The sequence below is a fragment of the Ochlerotatus camptorhynchus genome, unplaced genomic scaffold (assembly GCF_037179485.1).
Source record: "Ochlerotatus camptorhynchus isolate MF236.1 unplaced genomic scaffold, CSIRO-AGI_Acam_v1.1 ptg000438l, whole genome shotgun sequence".
Lineage (NCBI taxonomy): Eukaryota > Metazoa > Arthropoda > Insecta > Diptera > Culicidae > Ochlerotatus > Ochlerotatus camptorhynchus.
In genome coordinates, this window is record NW_027040924.1 from 544,596 (window position 1) to 562,500 (window position 17,905).

The window sequence follows — 17,905 nt, forward strand, 5'->3', positions numbered from 1 at the left end:
TTAAAAAATCAAATTAAATTTCTTTTTCAAGTTCAATTAGTATAAAATTCAGGAAAAATATTCAGTTAGGCTTCCGCTTTTCCAAATCCGAATTGCCGGGCCTTACGCTTGACCCCTGCCATCAGATTTTGTACAGCCACCTTGTCCACCTTCTTCGCCGCATAAAGCCAGTTTGCCTTGAACTGCTGCTCGCCCTTAGCAGTTTTTTTGGTCTTCTTTAGGTTCCGCTTGACAATAGCCCAGTATTTCTCAATTGGGCGAAGCTCTGGCGTGTTGGGAGGGTTCTTGTCCTTGGGAACCACCTGCACGTTGTTGGCGGCGTACCACTCCATGGCCTTTTTACCGTAATGGCAAGATGCCAAATCCGGCCAAAACAGTACGGAACAACCGTGTTTCTTCAGGAAAGGCAGCAGACGTTTATTCAAACACTCTTTCACGTAAATTTCTTGGTTGACAGTCCCGGAAGCTATGAAAATGCTGCTTTTCAAGCCACAGGTACAGATGGCTTGCCAAACCAGATATTTCTTTGCGAACTTTGACAGTTTCATGTGCTTGAAAACATCTGCTACCTTTCCCCTTCCTTTTGCCGTATAAAACTCCTGTACCGGAAGCTGCTTGTAGTCGGCTTTGACGTAGGTTTCGTCGTCCATTACCACGCAGTCAAACTTCGTCAGCATCGTCGTGTACAGCCTCCGGGATCGCGCTTTGGCCGTCGTATTTTGTTTATCATCGCGATTTGGAGTCACTACCTTCTTGTAAGTCGATAGTCCGGCTCGTTTTTTGGCTCGATGCACGGTTGTAGACGATACACCCAGCTTATTTGCGGCATCTCGGAGAGAGAGGTCCGGGTTTCGCTTGAAACTACCGGCAACTCTCTTTGTCGTCTCAGCGGCTTCCGGTTTTCGATTTCCCCCCGATCCAGACTTCCTGGCTGTCGACAAACGTTCCCCAAACACTTTAATTACATTTGTAACGGTTGATTTGGCAACTTTTAGCGATTTTGCCAACTTTGTGTGCGAGTAGCTCGGATTTTCGCGATGCGCAAGCAAAATTTTGATACGCTGCTCTTCTTGCTTGGACGGCATTTTGACAACTGAAGAGTGAATTCCAAAATCAAAATAGGAGCAACTTTCTACACACACACACCTTCAAAATGAGGGGTGTTCAGGTTTTTTAAATGCAAAATTGAAAGAAATACGTCAAGTTGATATTGACCAAATTTTGACCGTATCACCCTTTAATTCTACGTCTGTTTGTTACACGACTCACTCACTCACTCATATGGGGTACATGTTCCTAACCTGGCTCTAGTAAGCAGCCATCAATTTGATTTTAATCATATCTCAACAAATAATGGACCTGCAGACGAAATCCCACTGTCAACATACACGCTAATCATTTCTGTAACAATTGGACACGATAAGCCGTTGCTTAAGTTACCATTATCACAAGAAAACATTTTAGGAACATGGGTTTATAATCGGCCTAGTGTACAACAATGGATGTTGCAGCCCCTCTAAAATAGTCCTTGAACTGAGATTATTGCTTTTTTTTTCTCAACTCACTCTGTCATAAACAACTCAATTTCACTTAATAAATTGAACAAAAAGCGTAATGAACACCGAAAAACTTGTTGTTCCTTCTCCAGCGAACGCAAAACAGTGAGAAAAACTGAATGAAACACAAATTGCGGTTCAGTTTTTTGCATTAACATATAGCAGGAGAGTATACTCAATTCGTCTCATTACTAAGTGATTCGTTTTCGGTTCACAATTTTTATTGCTTAGTGATATTTTTACTTCATTTAAATGAAGTTAAAAAAACTAAAAAAACTTCATTTAAATGAAGTTTAAAAAAACTAAACTCAATTTTGAGTCGTTCTCATTCGCCGTGTTGGATTATATTGCTGAAAAGGGAACTATTAACTTTAAGGCCAAATGGAGGGACTAGGCCCAGTTTACATCCCGTAACCACCTCCAACTCCACGTAAAAAATATACAACCTGCGCTATTGTTTGCTTTTGCCTTGATGAAGAGTTTGTCTAGATTATTTCTTTATTGAAGTTCCGCTGCCATGAGCCTCTAAATCTGCCTTCAACGGAAATATCCAGCTTGCGGATTACGCTATCGCCCTTTTGGTGTGTGTGACCGAACCAGGGGTTGAAACAGTTGACATTTTTTGCTACACCCGCTTCGTTGTCGTGCGCGACAATCTTTTTGTATTCGTACTCTCAAGCTGTACGTTCGTCTCTCTCACGCAACACAAACGATAGAACAACATTCGAGCAAAAAGAAAATTATCAAATAACTATCATATGACATGTGTGATTTCGTTCTAATTCCTCAATTTGGTGTAAATTAAACCATTTCTGATCAGAAATGTTATTACTAGGACATCGTTGCTTGCTATTTTTAGAATTCACACAAATACAACATCAGCAGCTCTTATTATGAGATAATCTAAAATACATACATTCGTGACGGTCTTCGGCGATAGTGTCGTATGACAGAGCCTGTCATATGACATTTTAGTTAGGTACTGTAATTTGAGACTGGACCGAACCTCTTCCACGCCTTGACATCTGAAGGTATCGACGATGGAGCTCGCATTTGAGATCCAGTTGTGCGGTTTTTGAGTGATCCTTCACGGATACCCATCACACGATTTGTTCCAAGTTATATATTCAGCCCGCATTTACATTTGGAATTTATGGTTGTTCCATTCGTACGATTAAGTCAATATTTCTGTCCTCTGAAAGGTGGTGAAACAAATACCGTAATCAACTTTGACCATCAAACTAATGCTTCATGACAAACCAAGTATACACACATTTTAACAATTACACCGAAAAGAAAGCAAACAGAAGTACCCATCTCAAACGATGTTATAGTCATTAAAGGTGATTATCCTTAACCATTGCGCGTACCATGAAACAGACCAGCAAATACCCATTCTAGAGACCATTTCATCGTGGAGAGACCAATTACGAAAAGACAAAAAACAGCTCATCTGCGCGTGCTGATAACGAAAACAAACCCCCATTTCATGTCCACCTCGCAGGAAAGTTAAGTAAAAGAACATCACGCAAACAAACCTTGAACCCTCTGAGACATACACACTCTTAATGGTTTTTGTCTGTTTATATTCCTACCATTACTTGTGCTCTAACTCGGCCAACTCATCTCCATCTAAACGGAGATTTGCCTGTACTAAGCGCTTTTTTGTCCGCGTCCTTTCTGCTGATTGCTGAAAAACTAACCCCACTTTTTATCTCCTTTATCTTACCCAGAGACAGCCTTAATGTCGCTTACCTTTTCATGATTAATTCACTTGACTGTGTTTTGCCTTCACTTTAAGCTCCTGCTTCCATTATTTCCCCCCTTCCCCCGTCCCCCAAAATTGCCTCTCACGTTTGTTTTGATTTTCCCGTTATCTCTATACATATCTTTTTTTCTAAAAATAATTAGCATTAAATTATTCAACTAATTATACCACCGTAATCAGATATGCAAATAATGCAAACCAGCCAGATTCCAATTAAATGTTTACGCATTATTTTCCCTATTTTCTCCGAAATCTTTCGGCGCACCTGTAAACAATGTGTACACCCAGGTCCATCCGTGTGGCCGTTACCGTCACAATACGGTCGTGTTCATCCTGGCCAAGGAGTACAACCTGAAGAATCTGCGGACGATCCATCGGCTGGACCGGTTGACCTCGGGGCTGCTGCTGTTCGGGCGGAGTCCGAAGAAGGCTCGCCAAATGGAGCACCAGATCCGGAACCGCCAGGTGCAGAAGGAGTACATTTGCCGGGTGGAGGGCGAATTTCCAGAGTGAGTATCTTGATGTAATTTATTGGACACCAACTGACTGGAATCGAAGACTCTCCACGATCCTGAAATGACCCCTTTTATGTCATCACATTATTAGTCACCGCCCGCATTCTCAGACGCCATTACGTCCTATTGGAAGACAAGTCCCTTTGACATTATGCAGCGGTTCTCAAACTTTTGTCGATTGCAAGCCACTTTAAGACAATCCAAAGTAGTTAGTAAATTAAAAAAAAAAACATCAAGTCGAATAAATTGAGCAATTTCACGCTAAATGACAAATCGGATGAATCCGAAAATTGTTTGTTATGGGCAATGATTCACATTTTTACTAAAATTTGGCCATTTAGAATCTTGTGAAATTTTCGAAATGCCATCTTTGATTTTTTTCAAAAAATTTCAGCACGTAAAGGAAGTACCGTTTAAAATTCATTCTCAAAATTCAAATTTTTATCCGATTATCACCAAATTTTCAGGGTGTAAAAAGAAACAATTAAAGTTAGTTTTGGCATCATGCATTTAATTTATTTCGCCTTTATACCAGAATGCGCGAACCTAGGCCTTAACCCCAGTCATAAGGTTCTACACGACCTCAGAATCGACAGTTTTTTGCATATTAACCCATGCTTTCTTCATTTCATCTAAATTCTTCACCACTTTAGGTCGTTTTAGAAGGTGCTTCTTCATAATGGCCCAGTATTTTTCTATTGGGCCAGTTCCGGAGTGTTTGGGGGTTTCAGATATTTCGGCATGATATCGACATCATTCGTCTTATACCATTCTAGCACGTCCTTCGTGCCAAATCCGGCCAGAAGATCGTCGGACCGTCGTGAGGCTTCAGGAGAGGGAGAAGCCGCTTTTGGAGACACTCTTCCAAATACACCTGTCCATTCATGGTGCTTGCGGTAACGAAAGGAAGTACAAATCGCTTGTCAAATTAAGAACTTCTTGTCGAACTTCAACATCTTCTGTATCCGGAGGTTCTCGGGAACATCTTATCTCGCACAGCATCAAGTCTAGCACATTCGAAGACCACGTGCTCTGGTGATTCTTCCACATTCCCACACTCCGGACAGAAGGGAGACGTTGTGTGTCCGAACCGATGCAGGTACTTCCTGAAGCAGCCATGACCAGACAGGAACTGCGTCAAGTGGAAGTTGACTTCTCCATGCTTCCTGTTCACCCAGGTCGAACGAATCGGTATTAGCCTGTGTGTCCATCTACCGTTCTCTGCTGCATCCCACTCCTGCTGCCACTTAGCCATCGACCCCGTTCTCACCATGTTTCGTACTGCTCTGGTTTCTCTCGTCATATAGCACTCGTAGTCCTCCGCCAAGGTGATGCCGATTGGGATCATACCGCCTCCATCGAAATGGTTCTGTACGCACTCACGACTCGCATGGCCATGAGCCGGAACGTACTGCTCAATTTCCTTTGGTTCTGCTTCGTTTTCAGCGCTTCAATCCAGGCTGGACCTCCGTACCTTAGTATCGATGAGGACACACTAGCCAGAAGACGCCTCTTGCTGCTGCTTGGACCAGAATTGTTCGGCATGATTCTGGCTATTGCGTTGATGACCTTCGCCGCCTTCTCGCAAGCATATTCGAGATGTGGCTGTTGAAGTTTAGCCGGTCGTCGATCATCACTCCCAGATACTTCAGCACGCGCTTCGAAACAATGGTGTGCTCTCCAACGGTGATTTCTTTCCGCTGCACTGCTTTGCAGTTACTGACCAACATCACTTCTGTTTTGTGGTGGGCTATCTGCAGCTTCGCTCCTTGCATCCAGTTACCAATCGTATCTATCGCATCGGCTGCCAGCATTTCCACTTCTTTCAGCGTCTCACCGGTTACCGTCAAGACGACATCGTCCGCAAAGTCAACCCTAGTCAGACCTAGAATGGAGCCTTGTGGAACTCCCGCCGTGATTCTAAGCGATTTCTGCCCCGTGTCTGTCTCGTAGACCAGGACCCGGTTCTGGAAGTAACTACTTAGAATCCTGCAGAGGTAGTCTGGAACCCTCATTCTATGGAGCGCCTTGGCAATGGCCTCCCAGCTGGCACTATTGAATGCATTCGTCACATCAATCGTAATCACGGCGTAGTATCGATTTCCTCTCCGCTTTTGTTTAGAAGCTTTCTCGGCTATGTCAATGACTGTCCGAATTGCATCCACTGTCGATCTCCCTTTCCGGAATCCGAACTGCCTCTCTGACAACCCGTGTTCACTCTCCGTGCATTTCGTCAGCCTCTTCAGGATGATCCGCTGCAAGAGCTTTCCTACAGTAACCAGCAAGCATATTGGCCTATACGATGCAGGATCCCTCAGCGGTTTTCCGGGCTTTGACATTTCTGCAGCACTATCCTGAACATGTCCGGGAACGTCTGGATCGCCGTCTTCAACGCCACGTTGGGAATTCCATCCGGGCCGGGAGCTTTCTTCGCCTTCAACCCTTTCGCTGCTACTAGGAGCTCCTCGTTGGAGACTTGTTCAACGTTATCTTTATCTTCCTCGCCATATGGTGTAGGTGGCCAGTTCGTTGGGTCATGCTGTGGGAAAAGTCCCTCCACGACGACTTTCAGCTTGTTGGGACACATTTCAACCGACATCGTTGGACCTCTGATCTTCGCCATCGCGACTCGGTATGCGTTGCCCCAGGGGTTGGCATCGGCATCGCGGCACAGCTCCTTGAAACTGTTTGACTTGCTCGGCTTTATCTTTCGTTTTAGTGCAGCCCTGGCCTCTCGGAACACCACCTTGCGCTCCTCTCTGTCTGCTTCCGTTCTTGCTCTCTGAACGCACCATCTGGCTAGAAGACAACTAGCACGGATGGTGCTAATTTCCTCGTTCTACCAGTATGCTGGACGCCGCCTGTTCGTTGGTTCCAGTTTTCTCGGCATAGTTGTGTCACATGCCCTTGCTAATGATTCGGTCAACTCGTTCGCGCTGCTGTCTACCCTTAGAGCTTCGATGAAGAGATCCTTATTGAACGCATTCGTCTTCCACTTCCGCTCGCTTACTTTCGTCCTCTGTATTTCCAACGGTGTCCGTTCGCCGATACTGTACCGGATCGCCTGACGATGTACTCTTCGCACACTCTCCAGTTCATATTTGCCACTAGCGACGCACTGCAGAAAGTGACGTCGATAATGGATTCCCTACCATCTTTGCGGAAGGTGCTGATGGTTCCTAAGTTTGCCAGACTGACGTTCAACTTTTCCGGAGCTTCCAGCAGGCTATGCCCTCTTGCGTTGGTACACCTGCTTCCCCAATCGACTACCCAAGCATTGAAATCTCCTGCGATGACGACTGGTTTCCGTCCAATGAGCTGTCCGGTGAGCCCATCTAGCATCTGGTGGAACTGCTCAATTGTGTCCATCTCGGGGGTGCGTAGCAACCACATACATAGATTCCATTGATTTTGGCGATCACGAAACCTTCGTATGAGCCCGCCACCACTTGTTGAATGGGATACCTGTCCATGACTTGTATGGCCGCCATTCCTGCTCTATCCGCCACTCAGTTACCATTATCGAGAGGGACTCGATATGGCTCTGCAATGATAGCCACGTCGCATTTTGTTTCCGTTGTCGACTGCCACAACAGCTGCTGTGCTGTGTTTCAATGATTGAGATTTATTTGGGTTACCTTCATTATTTCTGACCCACCATCGCCTTCTTGAACTCTGGGCACCTGAAGCTTCCCGTCACATGGCCGTTTCCGTCCTCCTTTTTGCAGAGCATGCACCTCGGTTGCTTTGTACAGTATGTACAACGTGCCCCTTCTCTCCGCATTTCCTGCACAGATCAGATCTGTCAGGGCCTTTGCATGTATGTATGTATGTATGTAAAGGACACCGCCCATTGTTGCAAGGCACAACCATTAGACAGTGGATCGCCGTCCAAGTATGACTTGATCAAGTTCTACCCCTGCCTGTATTGAAAATAACACTGTATGAAGGGCTAAAAACGGAGGGTGGACCCGTAAGCAGATACACTTACGCGCAATCCGTGGGATCATGAGAATCTTCTTCCAATGATAAAATCCTGCATCGCGATGTAGAACAAGCCATCATACTAGGGAACGTCCCAATGAATGGGGAGAAGAGGCCGCCGTCAATTCACGAAATGTTAATGACAGGAAGTTAGCAATCCCACTCTCCCCATCCAAATCGCTTCAATCAGGTGCCCTGGTGGTCCCATCCCTACCCTTTGCATTTAATGTATGTATATAAATATATCGGCAATATCATAATACAGTAGTGTTTCCACAATCGAACGCATACTTTATATGTTTATTGATTTATCTTACCTTTGCTGAACCAAATACTTACCTAAAAGACGCCCACAAAAAAGTATTTGACACAACATGTAGGCCAGATTCTAAATGAAAAAAAAAAAACAATATGTTGAAATAGTTTCACTGTTTGCTTGTAATGCGTTTTAAGTAAAATTTTAAGAGAAAAAAAAATCACCTAGAAGTGCAATTTAAATTTTTCTCTATTTGTTATGATTTATCTAATTCAATTTATATGATATGTTGCTACACGTTATGTATTATGTATTATAGCCAATTACGATGGTCTAGAAAAAAAAAAACAATGAAAGGCAATGAACAGAAATTTAAAACATTGTATTTGTTTTTTTTTATTTATTTGATAAGGCTCAATCGAACTAACTTTACAGAGCCGAGGATTCTTGTTCACTAAACCATCTTAAAACAATAGTCAATAAATATTTTATCTTCCACTATCCAATAAGCCTCCTCCACCAGAACGGGAGCCGCTTCCAGTGGTTTCATTACATAGTATATTCGCCAACGGGATCAGAGCGCTTCCATTGCAGCAATGGACGCAAAACATGGTCAGCATTCACACATTCATCACGAAATGGTTGCTTTCCAAAGTCGACGACGCATCGACTGAAAGAACTGCTGATGAAGAACAATGAGGAGGACCACACAATGGTTGCTGCCGAGTAAACAGACGATCGCGTGACACACACTGAGAGTGGTCTGCTTCTGTCGACAGCCGAGTGAACACTGATTTCAAAAATTGTGTACAAGCATAAATTTTGAAAAATAACCAAAAATAACCAAATATTCAAAAAATTCAAAAAGCAGCCGTTGGTAGATCGCGACCCATAGATTGAGAAACGCTGACATAAACAGATTGGAAACCACGTGGAGTGCGACTTATTGGATCCACCAGAAGAATCTTCAACTGCCTTCCCCTTTTGCGAATAACCGATGCTGGGTCAGGTCACTAACCCACAGACGACAACCCTGGTGAGCACTAAGCAGTAGCTTGCGTTCCGGAACCAATTTCCATCCACCCAGACTTGGTTCCATTAGCTTTCCCGAAGATTCCACCCGCTGGTGCGTTTCAAATCATTTCCTGCCTTTCAAAAGCACGAAGCAAAATCAGTTATCGCTCGCTGCTGGGAACCTATCTTGGCACGAAAAACGGGGAAAAAGATAAAAAAAAATCAATTTCATTGCCCCACATACATCCATCAGATTCCTCGGAACGACAAGGATGGAATTCACTGCAAGCTTTCAATTAAAAGCAACATGTATTGGATTTTTATCGGGATAATTAAATTACCCATACTTTCCCAATTTCGCCCACTTTAACTGAACCCCACTCAGGCATACACACACATATGACTACACGCTTGGCTTCCACCCCATCCAGTGATACCCCATATGATGGGGGATGAAGGCAGAGCATTCACCCGAGGCTTCTGCCTATGTCTGGAGCGTGCGTGTGTGTGTGTGTGTGAACGAGCAGGGCTGGATGTTCGGCACGGAAGATAGAAAGGACCATTATTTTTTTATCCTGTTCAAAGGCACGCTTTGGGTGGCATCAGCATGCTGGAAATAATAATAAAATGGAAAGCCAACAGTGTTACATGTTGCTTGCCACTTGTTTGTGGCCGTAAAGCAGGTTTAAAAGGGAATCATTGCTGCAAAATGAGCATCCCCTCGACGGCGCGTTGACGACAGATAAATGTTGCTGGCGATTGATTTGTTTACTTATGTATTTGCGAGAGTGCGCTGCAATGTTGGAAGAAGTTTAAATCTTGGCAATGTTTGGTTTGGATGTTCAAATGCTGTTGTGAAATTGGTCATTAAATTCTCGTAAAACGTAAATTTATTTATTTTACATTTAGTTAAAAATCAAACATTGCTTCTTGATTCCAAATTCAGCTAACGGGTTTCAATTTCATGCAATCACAAAAGGGATGTCATTGGATTTACTTTGTCATACGGATGAAGGGAAAATGGAATGGAAAAATGGATACGCTTGGAGCGCTACTTTTGCTTTTTTGAGAACAAAGGGTGTAAATATTGATACTTTGCGCTCCTAAAGGATTTTTGTTGTAGCTTTTGAAATAAAGTATCGTACCAAACGTATGATTCAATCGTTAACGCCAAAGGCATGGATATAGTTGATTTTTTTTATCCCCGATCGGACGATCCAATCCCGAGGCTGAAATGTTTGAATAGTGTGTTCCATCAACAGTTTCGAAATTCCAGTCCATTTCAGTAGACCTTGAAATTTTAAGAGGCAAGTCTACCGGATCTCAGGGACCTTGAGGCCATATTAAGAAAAACCGGACCTGGCTTAGTCCTTAGTAGTATTTCCATTTCCCGACCATTTTTGACTACCATTTTGCATAAGAATAAGAACTTCATCTAACTTTGAATGAAAGTTTTTTTCGACTTGCCTAGGAAGATTCTTCCATCATTCTCCACAAAATTTCTACCAACGTTCTCCAATAAAATCTTTCAATGTTCCCCGGAAATATCCTCCGACATCCCAAGAAGTCCTACTGGCTTCCTCTAGAGGTGAAAATTGTTTCTTATTTCCACTGGCGTGCACAGGGTGGGGCAAGGTGGGGCAATTGCCCCTCCTTTTATAAATAAGATTTTTATTTCCACATTTACAAAATTATGATATCAAATAACTTGATTTCTTGATAACTTGATTTGAAGGCAAAAAAAACTTCATTTCATAAAATAAGCGCACTGAAAACCTTTTATTGCGTCAATTCCTTTGAGATGGTCCCTGAAAATTTCACCACAAAGGTGCATGAAGGGACAAACTTCAATTAAATTTTTATGTTAAAAAATTGCACCACATGGGGCATACAAAAAAATTCTGGAGTAATATTTTTTTTTTCAAGGTGATGAAAAGAAGAGGGTAAATTTAAGGTTGAAAAAATTCACCTTCGTGATGGTAGATCGAATAAAAAGTTTTTTATTGAATATTTCTGGCGTAAAAATATCAGCAAGGTGGTGCATGGAGGGACTAATCAAAATGAAAATTGGAAAAATTGAATCACGCTAAAAATTTGAAGGTGCACATTTAAGGGGGTAGTACACTTGAACGTCCAAAAAGTAAGGCATTTTCATTAATTTTTTTAAGCAATAAAACACTCAGGGAGGGCAAATATGTTTTAACCCATTTATTAGTCATCCTTCGAACTACAATTTGTATTTTTTTGAACTCGATTGGCGTCTCCGCGTGGCCGGTTCACCAGGTCGCGCGGGCGTCCTCGCGTGGAAGTCGGAAAACGGCTTGGGAAAATACGTCTTTCCATGTGCTCCTGGAACATAAATCGAACAAAAATCCTGATTAGTAATGAAATTTGGGTTAGAAATACGTATTCCGATTTTTTTTAAATTATTTTTTTCAAAAGTTGTGGCCTTAGGAAAAAAAAAGTCCATTTTTTCACCCTAAAAATGCTAACAAAATCGTGGATTAAAAATTCATTTTTGACAAAATCGAAAATGTGGATACGTACTTCTTAGCAGAATTTAATTCTAAACAAGAAAACTTAGGTGATATCCAAATTTGATGATAACTGGTTAGAGTTATTTCCCACGCCAGTTTGAAAAACACCGTTTCGAGATAAACGCGTTTAAAGATAAAATTGCTCTCTCAGCGCGCCGGTACATGTTTTAGGAAATCGCTTCGTAAAGCGGTAAGGAATATTCTGGCGGACTTGAAGTCTTTTCTAAATTAAAGTATACATCCCAAGGAACATTTTAAACCAAAAAAATGCATTTTTTTTTTGAAAAATCAAAGTGTACTCCCCCCTTAAATGAAAATGTTTGGTGGAAAGTTCGCTACACTGTGAGAAATGTAGAAGCAAGGTTTATTCATTTTCTGGTGCATAATTTGTATCGGTCTGATGAAAAGCTTCATTGAAAATTTATGGTAAACAATTTGGAGCATTCTGGCATTCTGAAGAGGCAAAGCCTGAAAATTGCACCATAAAGGTGCATGGTGAAACAAACTTCACTGAAAATTTTTGGTACATCGTTCTGGTGAATGGAGGAGTATGCTTTGCATGCTTGCAAAATTTGCATCGCTCTGATGAATGAAATAAACGGAGAATTTCTGTTGGAAAACTTGCACTGGTTTGGTACATGAAGGCACAAGCTTTATTTAAAATTAATCTATGTTTAAAAATTCTGGTGGAAAATCTGCAGCGTTCTGGTGAACGGATGGGCAAACATTTTGAAAAAAATTTTGGTCTTAAATTTGCATCCTTCTACTGAATCCTTGTGCAGAATAGAGAAACAAACTTTAATAATAATTTCTGGTGTAAAATTTGCACCATTCTGATGATTGGAGGGAAGCTGCTTTAGTGAAAATTTATGATGAAAAATCTAAAAATAGGGGCAAGCTTTATTTGGTGGAAAACCGGCAACATTTTGATGATAGGAGAAGCAAGCTATATTGAAAATGTCTGGTGGAAAATGGAAAATGGAAATCTGCACCAATCAGAAGATTGGAGAAGCAATTTTTATTGAACATCAACGGTGGAAAATTTGCATCGTTCTGATCAATTGAAATTTTCTGGTGTCATGTTTGTATTAAAAATTTCTGGTGTAAGATTTGCAACAATCTGCTGCCTTAGATAACAATTGAACAGTTCTGGTGAATGGAGGGGCAAGCTTTATTGAACATTTCTGGTAGAAAAACTACAACATTTTGGTGAATGGGCGGACAACTTAAACTTGATTTCCGAGAAGAACCTTAAGGGTATTGAATTCTGACGACAGTTCTAAAATAAAAGATTTCTGGGGATGATTCATTAAATTCTGTGAATAATTTCTAGTGAATCATGCAGATAGCTCCAAGATAATTTTGAAAAAAATACCGAGAGAATCAAATTTTGAATGAAATTCCAAAGGGATGTTGAAAAAATTTCAATGGAGTTCCGAGGATAATTTCAAGCTCATTCTGGGAAGACTTTCTGGAGAATGCAGAGGAAATTCTTCTGAAACTTTAGGGGAATTTCAGTTCCAAAGTATTCTGAGAAAAAAGTTCTAAAATATTCCGAGAAGAATCTCAAGGATCTTGAATTCTTAAGACAGTTCCAATATATTTCTGGGGAGAATTCAAAGAAAATTCTGCAGATAATTTTTAGTGCCCTTTGCAGATAGTTCCAAGACACTTTCGAAAAGAATACCGAGAAAATCCAATTTTGAGTGTAATTTCTAAGGAATTTTAAGCAAAATTTGAAGGGAATTCGGAGGATAATTTCTAGCTCATTCAGTTCCAATGTGTTCTGAGAAAAAATCATGAAGAGTTCTAAATATAATTCCAGTGGACTTCTGAGAAGAATTTAAATAATGAATTCTGATGACAGTTCGAAATGATTTCTGGGAAGTATTCCAAGAAAATTCTGTAAATAATTTCTAGTGAATCCTACAGATAGTTCAAAGATAACTCCGAAAATAATACCAAGAAAATGAAATTTTAAGTGAAATTCCACAGGGATTTTAAGGAAAATTTTAAGGGAGTACCGATAATTTCTGGGTCATTCCGGGAATAATTTCTGGATAATACTGAGGAAATTCTTCTGAAACTCCAAAGGAATTTCAAATCCAAGGTGTTCTGATTAAAAGTCAAGTAGAGTTCTTAAAAATAATTCCAGATGACTACTGAGAAGAATCTTAAAAGACCTCATAGAGTTCTAAAAATTTCGAAAAGAACCTTAAGGAATTCTGAGGAAGGACTTTTTCGCAACTGTACAAAGTTTAAATATAGCTTTTGGATTCCCTAATTGAAAAGTGGGTATTAGTTTGCCATTGAACCTTGGTCTATTATTGCTGTCTTACTAAAAATCGTCTAAGAATCTTCTGTGTGTTTTTGGAGTTCCCCGAAATTTCTGTCCAACGTTTCTCGGAAGCCACTTGCAACATTTCTCGCAAATTTTATGTCCAGAAGTGTCTACTGGTTATTCCTAGAAGCTTATTTAAGCTTCTCCGGAAAGGTTCAACTGATTTCTTCCGGAATCTGGCGTCACCAGGAAGCTTCTTCCTTGGCTTCTTGTGACTTGGCGATCTATTTTTAGTGAAACTGTATCTGTACCAAAAATCCCTGCTTCCCGGGAAGTCGAACCAGCTTCCCGGGAATCGGTAAATGTGAATTTTGTAAAATTATCCGGAAATGGTTCTCGGGGATGTCCCAGGTAGTAAACACTAATCCTGAGAAAATGCTCGAGTAACGCTAAGAGGACCCTTTAAGCAAGTCAATGGATTTTATGTGCTTGCCAATCATGCTCTCACTCGAAATTTATGGATAGGTTATATTAGTGACACTGAGTCTGACACTAGGAACATTAACCCCATGTACAATTTTGCTGGTTTTGTCGGAAACCATTACGAAATATAGGGTCATCTAAGCTCAAAGGCAAGCTCATGGATGATTTTTTTTTTCTTGATTTGTTTTCCGTTGATCTTGTTCTCCGTGCTGAGCACCAATGCTACCGACGCCAGGGAGGCAGCTCCCACACCTGGACCCTACCTATCGACCCATCAACTCATGAACCGGGTACCAACGGCTTTACTTCCCTTCCGAAGGAAGGCGTGATTAGAGATGTTATGCCTCAGAACATCCCGGCGGCGCCGACTGGGATTGAACCCAGGCCTGCTATGGTGAGGGGTAATCACGCTTACCACTACACCACCGGCTCCGCTATGGAAGATTCTTTATTATTGATGTACCTAACTGACTGTTGTTCCAAAGACACTAGACGAACACAGAAATTAAAAAAAAACCAGTACCCCTTCTAATCCGCAAATCCGCTCTTCCCTCTAATCCCAACAGAGGCATCATCGAGTGCAAGGAACCGATCGAGGTGGTGAGCTACAAAATCGGCGTCTGCAAGGTTTCACCCAAGGGCAAGGAATGCACCACCACCTTCCAGAAGCTCGGCTACAACGGCACCAGCAGTGTGGTTCTGTGCAAGCCTCTGACCGGCCGAATGCACCAGATCCGTGTACATTTGCAGTATCTGGGTAAGTTGCTAGTGCTTCAATTATCTTCGTTCGAAATTGATAACCTATTTTCCATTCAATCAGGATATCCCGTGGTAAATGATCCGCTGTACAACCACGAGGTGTTTGGACCATCCAAGGGACGAGGCGGCGACATCGGCGGCAAAAGCGATGAACAGCTGGTGAAGGATCTGATCAACATTCACAACGCGGAAAATTGGCTGGGAATCGACGGCGATTCGGAACTGTCCATGTTCAAACCGATGAAGAACGACTTGGAGGATGGCAAAGGTACGTGGGTGGCTTTCAATTCGATCACACCGGCGACTAATTTGTAACTCTTTCACAGGACCAATTTTAAGCGACGACGACTCGGAAAGCGTGTCCCGCGAAGCATCTCCCTGCTCGGAAAGCCCCCGGCCCGTGTCGTTGGGCAGCGAGAGTCCGAACGAGAACATGTGTGCCTCGATCCTGGCGCCCAACACGTTGAATGTCGTCGGCAGTGCCAACACTGGCAGCAGCAATAGCAGTTCCACCGCTCTCAACACCCGGCTGCAGTCGCAGAAGGTAATTAAATGTTAAGCTGAAGATGCGCAAATTTGCATTTTTATCGCTGTTTGGGATTAGACCGACAACTAGAAGATGCAATGATCGCACCGATCAACAAGATGCAACCGCACCTCTTATCTAAAATTCAATCCCACTCGGAAACGTGACTTTAGGCAATCAACCATGCAGCTCCATCGGGTGGTCAGCAACAATGCGGTTATCCGCATCAGCTCATTTATTTTGAAACTGGTTTTCCCAACCCAGTGCGCCACTGACTGACTCCTTCCGAGCATCTCTCTAGCCAGGCTGCATGCGCTTTGAAGCAGCACTAAAGATGCTTGTAAATTATACAGCACAAATATATCTGTGTGTAAACACAGTACCGATGCAGTTTGTACAACTCACTGGATTGAAACAACAACAACGACGACGACGACGGTGTGTGCATCCTTCGGTTGGCTTCTTCAGATTTGAGTGGTTCTGCTGCTTGCATGGCTAGGGAGGGATATATGTGGGCCATGATGGTACTTGTTCCGTCGGGTCTGCTGCCGGAGGCAAACACACTGCATATATGCATCAAAAATGTTTTGCCCCATGGAGGTAAACATAGTCCATTCCTCGTCGGCAAATATCCATAGAAGCAGCTACGGTAGAGTTTCGTGATTCGATAGTAGGTCTGCCTCCTCGAGTCGAGTCTCTCGAGTGAGGTGAAAAACTGTTGCAAGAGATAGTTGATGTTATTTTAGAAATTTAATTACAATTTATAATAGGTTCTGCATAAACAGACAGTTTTGCTCATTCCGATTGCATGAAGCTTCTCCTGAAACATGCACTTGTTTTAAGGTATCAGGACGACACGATCTAGCTCGGTGGTGGTGCAGCTGGTGGGGCCGACGGTGATGATGACTGGCAATATTGGGCGAAAGTTGGTGCTGCCACCGGGGCAGAGCGCCAAACAATGAATATAAATTTCATTAACACCTGAGAGTGCACCATGAATAACTGAAAATTTGTTGTTTTCGTGATAAGCACAGCAGGTAATGACGTGTGGCAATGGAGGGTCATATTATAAATGTTGGAGAGCCGTTCTATGAATGAACTAGTAATGTGAAGTGAGGAAGCTTTATGGAGCTATTTCATTAATTTAAATTTGAGGATAATTTAGTGAGTTGGGTTGTCATAAGGTCTGAATAATAGTCGGCCATTTTTCTGGATTTCGATCGCATCGTGTTCTTTACTCAAGATTTGGTGTTCAAGCCAAAGTGCTGATTGATTATGTTTGGACTTTGATATCATCTTGAACTTTCCGTTTATCTTCACATAGAGCAATTGTTGACTTCGTCAGTACCTTTACCGATTATGGTCAGGGGGTGATGGAGCCTCTGGGCGCTCGATGTTGACCAAACGATGCCCTGAAACGTGATTCATCCTCATAATGTTGATGGTTTGTTTGTTTATGGCAAATAATGGGTTCCGGGTCATTTGACCAAATGCCATTTAGCCGAATAGGTCATTTGGCCGAATAAAACTTCTTAGTAACAGATTGAAAAATCTACACATTTGCCATTACAAGGAAAGAATCTTAAAATTATTAAATTCTAACTTCTCATAAAATATTTCAAACGGGATTAAAAAATCATGGCAACTTTCATTAAAAAACATTAAAAACAACTTCAAAGAACTCCTAAAAAGATATATTTTTGTTTCTCACCATGCTTTTGAATCCTTAACCCTTTACTTTCCCAAAGGTTTTTGGTTGTTTTGAGTTTTTTTTAACTAGTTCGTTTATTTACTAGGCTCATTCGTGAGCCAAAAATCAGTAATATTTGAAGTTACATTTTAAACAGCAGTAGTTCTAGGTTAGTATTGGGTTGAGTTGCAAAAAGTGTATTTTTGGAAAAGTACTAGAACAAAAGATGCCCCATACAGCCCAACATTATCGACTCCATCTAGAACAGTTTTTGTGTAAAATAAATAGAATGCCAATTGTTTTTCAATAGTTACTCAGTTGAATCCTCAAGTATACATATGGATGAACATAATGATCACATGGAGAAGCTTAAATAAATACTAACTATTTATTCGTAGATTGACAAACAAGAAACAGCCCGAACAGTTGGGGATCAACTGTCGTACCATGGAAAGAAGAGGGTCAAAATCATATTTTTCAACTTCATTCGTAGTGATAAATAACAAGAATAGTTAAATTCGACAGAACTGCTCATG

The 17,905-nt window shown here is 41.8% G+C and overlaps 1 protein-coding gene across 4 annotated transcripts in view; it reads left to right on the forward strand.

Annotated features, from left to right (window-relative positions):
* Window positions 1-17,905, forward strand: part of LOC135711766 (pseudouridylate synthase RPUSD2-like) — a 594,258-nt gene that overhangs the window by 534,636 nt on the left and 41,717 nt on the right. For all 4 annotated transcript variants that reach the window (XR_010518505.1, XM_065234728.1, XM_065234730.1 and 1 more), the window contains exons 7-10: window positions 3,613-3,833; window positions 14,961-15,151; window positions 15,215-15,421; window positions 15,480-15,697. Coding sequence is in view for 3 of the 4 variants with exons in the window: in XM_065234728.1 (XP_065090800.1) it covers window positions 3,613-3,833; window positions 14,961-15,151; window positions 15,215-15,421; window positions 15,480-15,697 (837 nt within the window). In the remaining variant the exon portion in view is untranslated. The remainder of the gene's footprint in view (window positions 1-3,612; window positions 3,834-14,960; window positions 15,152-15,214; window positions 15,422-15,479; window positions 15,698-17,905) is intronic.